Below are 3,314 nucleotides of genomic sequence, written 5' to 3' on the forward strand. Positions count from 1 at the left end.
ATGGATGGATGGATGGATGGATGGATGGATGCTTTTTGATTAGCTGGGATTTTTTTAGGCCACTGTATCGGTCATCTATATTCATGATATTCGTATTAAACACATTTTTTATGTCCAACCATGTGCTGATTTGTAAAACGTTTACAATTTAGTCAGAAGTGACAATAAATGTCGGTTAATTTCAACCAAAAAAAAAAAAAAGAAAGTAAGAGGGCCAGTTCTACATATTATCAGAGAAACACTGCGTAACTTCTGACCCAAGTATTCATAACTCATAGTGAGACTCTAATGTAGACTTAGCAGGAACCATTTAGTCGATATCCCCACTGTGTCCTCCTCAGGTACCAGAGCTCAGACTGAGGACATAGCACCAAGCATTGTCCACCAGCCCTCTGATGTGGTGGCGAAACTGGGCGACCCTGCCACTCTCTCATGCCGGGTGGACGGTAGCCCCAAGCCCACCATCGAGTGGCTGAGGAACGGTCAACCCCTGGGGACAGAGATGGGGGCTGGCCCGGGTCAACCCCTGGTTCTGTCAGAGGGGAGCCTGTTCTTTCTAAGAGTTGGAGGAGGCAAGCGAGGCCAGTCCCATGAGGGCGTCTACGCCTGCGTTGCCAGAAACAGCGCCGGTGTGGCCATCAGCCGCAACGCCTCGTTGTTTATAGCAGGTAAGATGGGGGTATAAAGGGATTTCCTGTCCTATGATGATATTTAAAGACAGCTAATTATTGGATCGCATAAAGACTTTACTAAAGCAATGAGATGTTTTGATTGAAATATCTGCAATTACATGTCAAACATGGAGCTAAAAGTAAAAGGACAATATGTACAATATCAGCTCTCTGAAGGCTTAAACCATCCTTTTTAAAGCAGGTGAATGTAATGGATGCATTCACTGAAAAACTCACAGAGAAACCAGATGAAGGTGCAGTTCCTCCAAGGTTTAACATAAGTCACCAAAGAACAGAAAATAAAGACCATAACAGGCTGGTAAAGTTCTATGTTACCAAAAACACAAACTAAAGCTGGTCTGGGCCAGAAATTACGCTAAATATCGCCTGAATAACACAGAGAATGACGGCCCTTTGCTGCCCAGATCTGATTTACAAGAAGTACCCCATTACGGGGAGTGTTGGAAGTGCCCGGTTCGATCCCCACAGCCTGCACTCTGGGTTCCTGAGCAAGACCCTTAACCCCACACTGCTTCCCGGGCTCCGCTCAATGGCAGCCCACTGCTCCCCAAGGGGATGGGTTAAATGCAGAGAACGAATTTCCCCATGGTGGGACAATAAAGGGATTTACATTTACATGCAAGGGCCAGCTGGGGACCATCTGGAGGACCTGTGCTGGCTCAAAACTGTTTTAGCGCTACAAGTTTTGTAGTTTTGAATGATTTGAATGTACTGATTTGGTTCCCTCTATAGAACTGCTGATCCCATCTCTACCTACATGGGGGACTGTGGGATCATCAGTGCAATATAAACACCTCCACAATCACTGTGAGCTTTGGTGCTTGAGGTGTTTCCAGGTTCCTGGTCCCGGTGGAACCCATTATTCGGGTCCAGCTCAGTTTAAAGGTCAACTCTGTGTTCTTGTAGTTCTTAAGGATGAGTTCAGAGCAGAACCTAGTGATGTGGAGGCGGCTGAAGGGGAGGCGGCCGTCTTAAATTGTGAGCCACCGCTGGGACACCCAGAACCTAATGTATTGTGGAAGAAGGACGGCATTCCCATCAACAACACGGACCCCCACTACACAGTAAGAGCCCCGACCCATCGTCTACTGCAGCCTCTATGCGAAGCCACTAACTGATGGCTCTGTTCTGCAGAAGCTGAGTGGGAAGCTGATCGTTGAGCCTGCAGAGAAGAGCCATTCTGGGTCTTATGTCTGTGAAGCCAGAAACATTATGGGAGTGAGACAGAGCAGGCCGGCTCGGCTTTCTGTGCTGGGTGAGAGCAGAACCAGGAGCTCTGACAAGCAAACCCTCTGACTAACTCACAGCAATCCACTGTGTTTCTGCTTTCCTCTGCAGCCAAACCTGCTTTTGTTCTGAGGCCAGAAAATGTGTCTGTGAGGACGGGAGAGTCCGCCCACTTCCACTGCCAGGCTAAAGGTGACCCCCCTCCTGCTGTGGCGTGGAGCCGAGACCGAAGCCCTCTGCCCAACGGCAGGTAGATGCCTTCAGTTTCCGATCTACCTTCAGTTTCCGATCTACCTTCAGTTTCCGATCTACCTTCAGTCATCTGTGACAGACAGGATGTCTGACGAAGAGTTTAGCTCATGGTTAACTTCCTGTTCCTGTGGAGGCGTTGACAGAGCTCCACCTGTCCCAGTCTGAGGTACCGTGGCCCAGTTGACCGGTCCTTGTGATGCGCTCTGCTTCCAGGTATCTCATCAACCCAGACCAGACTCTGCAGCTCCATTATGTGACGGCGCAGGATGCTGGCCAGTACACCTGCACTGCTGCCAATCATGTAGGTGTTGTCAGGGCCACCGCAACGCTTCAAGTCCAAGGTCAGTTTAATTCTCTCTATGAACTGTTTTTCCAGTGCTTTGTATTGGATTTGATGTTGCTGGAAATTCTGCAGCATCAAACAGAGTCAATCAGCTTCTACCCTAATGGCTGCAGGCAGCCTGTAATCCTCCTTTTAGTCAGTTTAAACTGTTCAACAAATCAAGAGAGCGCTAGAAGAATGACTTTTAGATCCCAGTGATTTAATTGTCCAGCTCAAAATCTTCGTTAAATACAGAATGTGTGGAGAAGAAAATAACAAAAGATTGATCTGTGCTAATCTAAATCATCCAATGGAGGTCTGGATGTGTTCGCAGAAGGAGCCGTTAGAAGCCGCCAGACTGTGACCGCCTAAGATGGAGTAGCACGGAGGAGCTGCTACAGTCCGTGGCTACGAGCTAACCACCATAGCTAAAACGGGAGACATCCCGCATGGTACCATGAGTTATAAAATTAGCCCCCTTGCAAATCGCCTCTTATTGTTGCACCGGATTGATCCAAATGATGAGAGGACTGGAGCGAAGACTGGCCTGCAGAAAGCGGACCGAGCTGAAGGCCTTCACTCCACTGAACCAAATCAGTAACTGCATCCTTTCCCCTCCTTTCCATCTGATGCTTAATAAGTGCCCTGCTTAGGTGAACTACAGTTAGAATAGAATAGTCCTGTTGCTGGTTTTATTTGAAATAATCTCTCTGATTCTGCAACTGATGGTTAAAGGTTTAGCTGAATGCTAATGCTCACTACAGACCGAACAAGTCACGTGTTGCTGAAGCTAAATGCTACATCATGAACATGCTATTATA

The 3,314-nt window shown here is 47.7% G+C and overlaps 1 protein-coding gene across 1 annotated transcript in view; it reads left to right on the top strand.

Annotated features, from left to right (window-relative positions):
- robo4 (roundabout guidance receptor 4) overlaps positions 1 to 3,314 on the top strand; it is a 42,551-nt gene that overhangs the window by 15,661 nt on the left and 23,576 nt on the right. Inside the window, exons 2-6 of the mRNA XM_015388824.1 lie at positions 342 to 668; positions 1,599 to 1,756; positions 1,827 to 1,947; positions 2,031 to 2,169; positions 2,385 to 2,512. Of these exons, the coding sequence (XP_015244310.1) occupies positions 342 to 668; positions 1,599 to 1,756; positions 1,827 to 1,947; positions 2,031 to 2,169; positions 2,385 to 2,512 (873 nt within the window). The remainder of the gene's footprint in view (positions 1 to 341; positions 669 to 1,598; positions 1,757 to 1,826; positions 1,948 to 2,030; positions 2,170 to 2,384; positions 2,513 to 3,314) is intronic.

This window comes from Cyprinodon variegatus, unplaced genomic scaffold (genome assembly GCF_000732505.1).
Source record: "Cyprinodon variegatus isolate N-32 unplaced genomic scaffold, C_variegatus-1.0 Scaffold437, whole genome shotgun sequence".
Taxonomy (NCBI): Eukaryota; Metazoa; Chordata; class Actinopteri; order Cyprinodontiformes; family Cyprinodontidae; genus Cyprinodon; species Cyprinodon variegatus.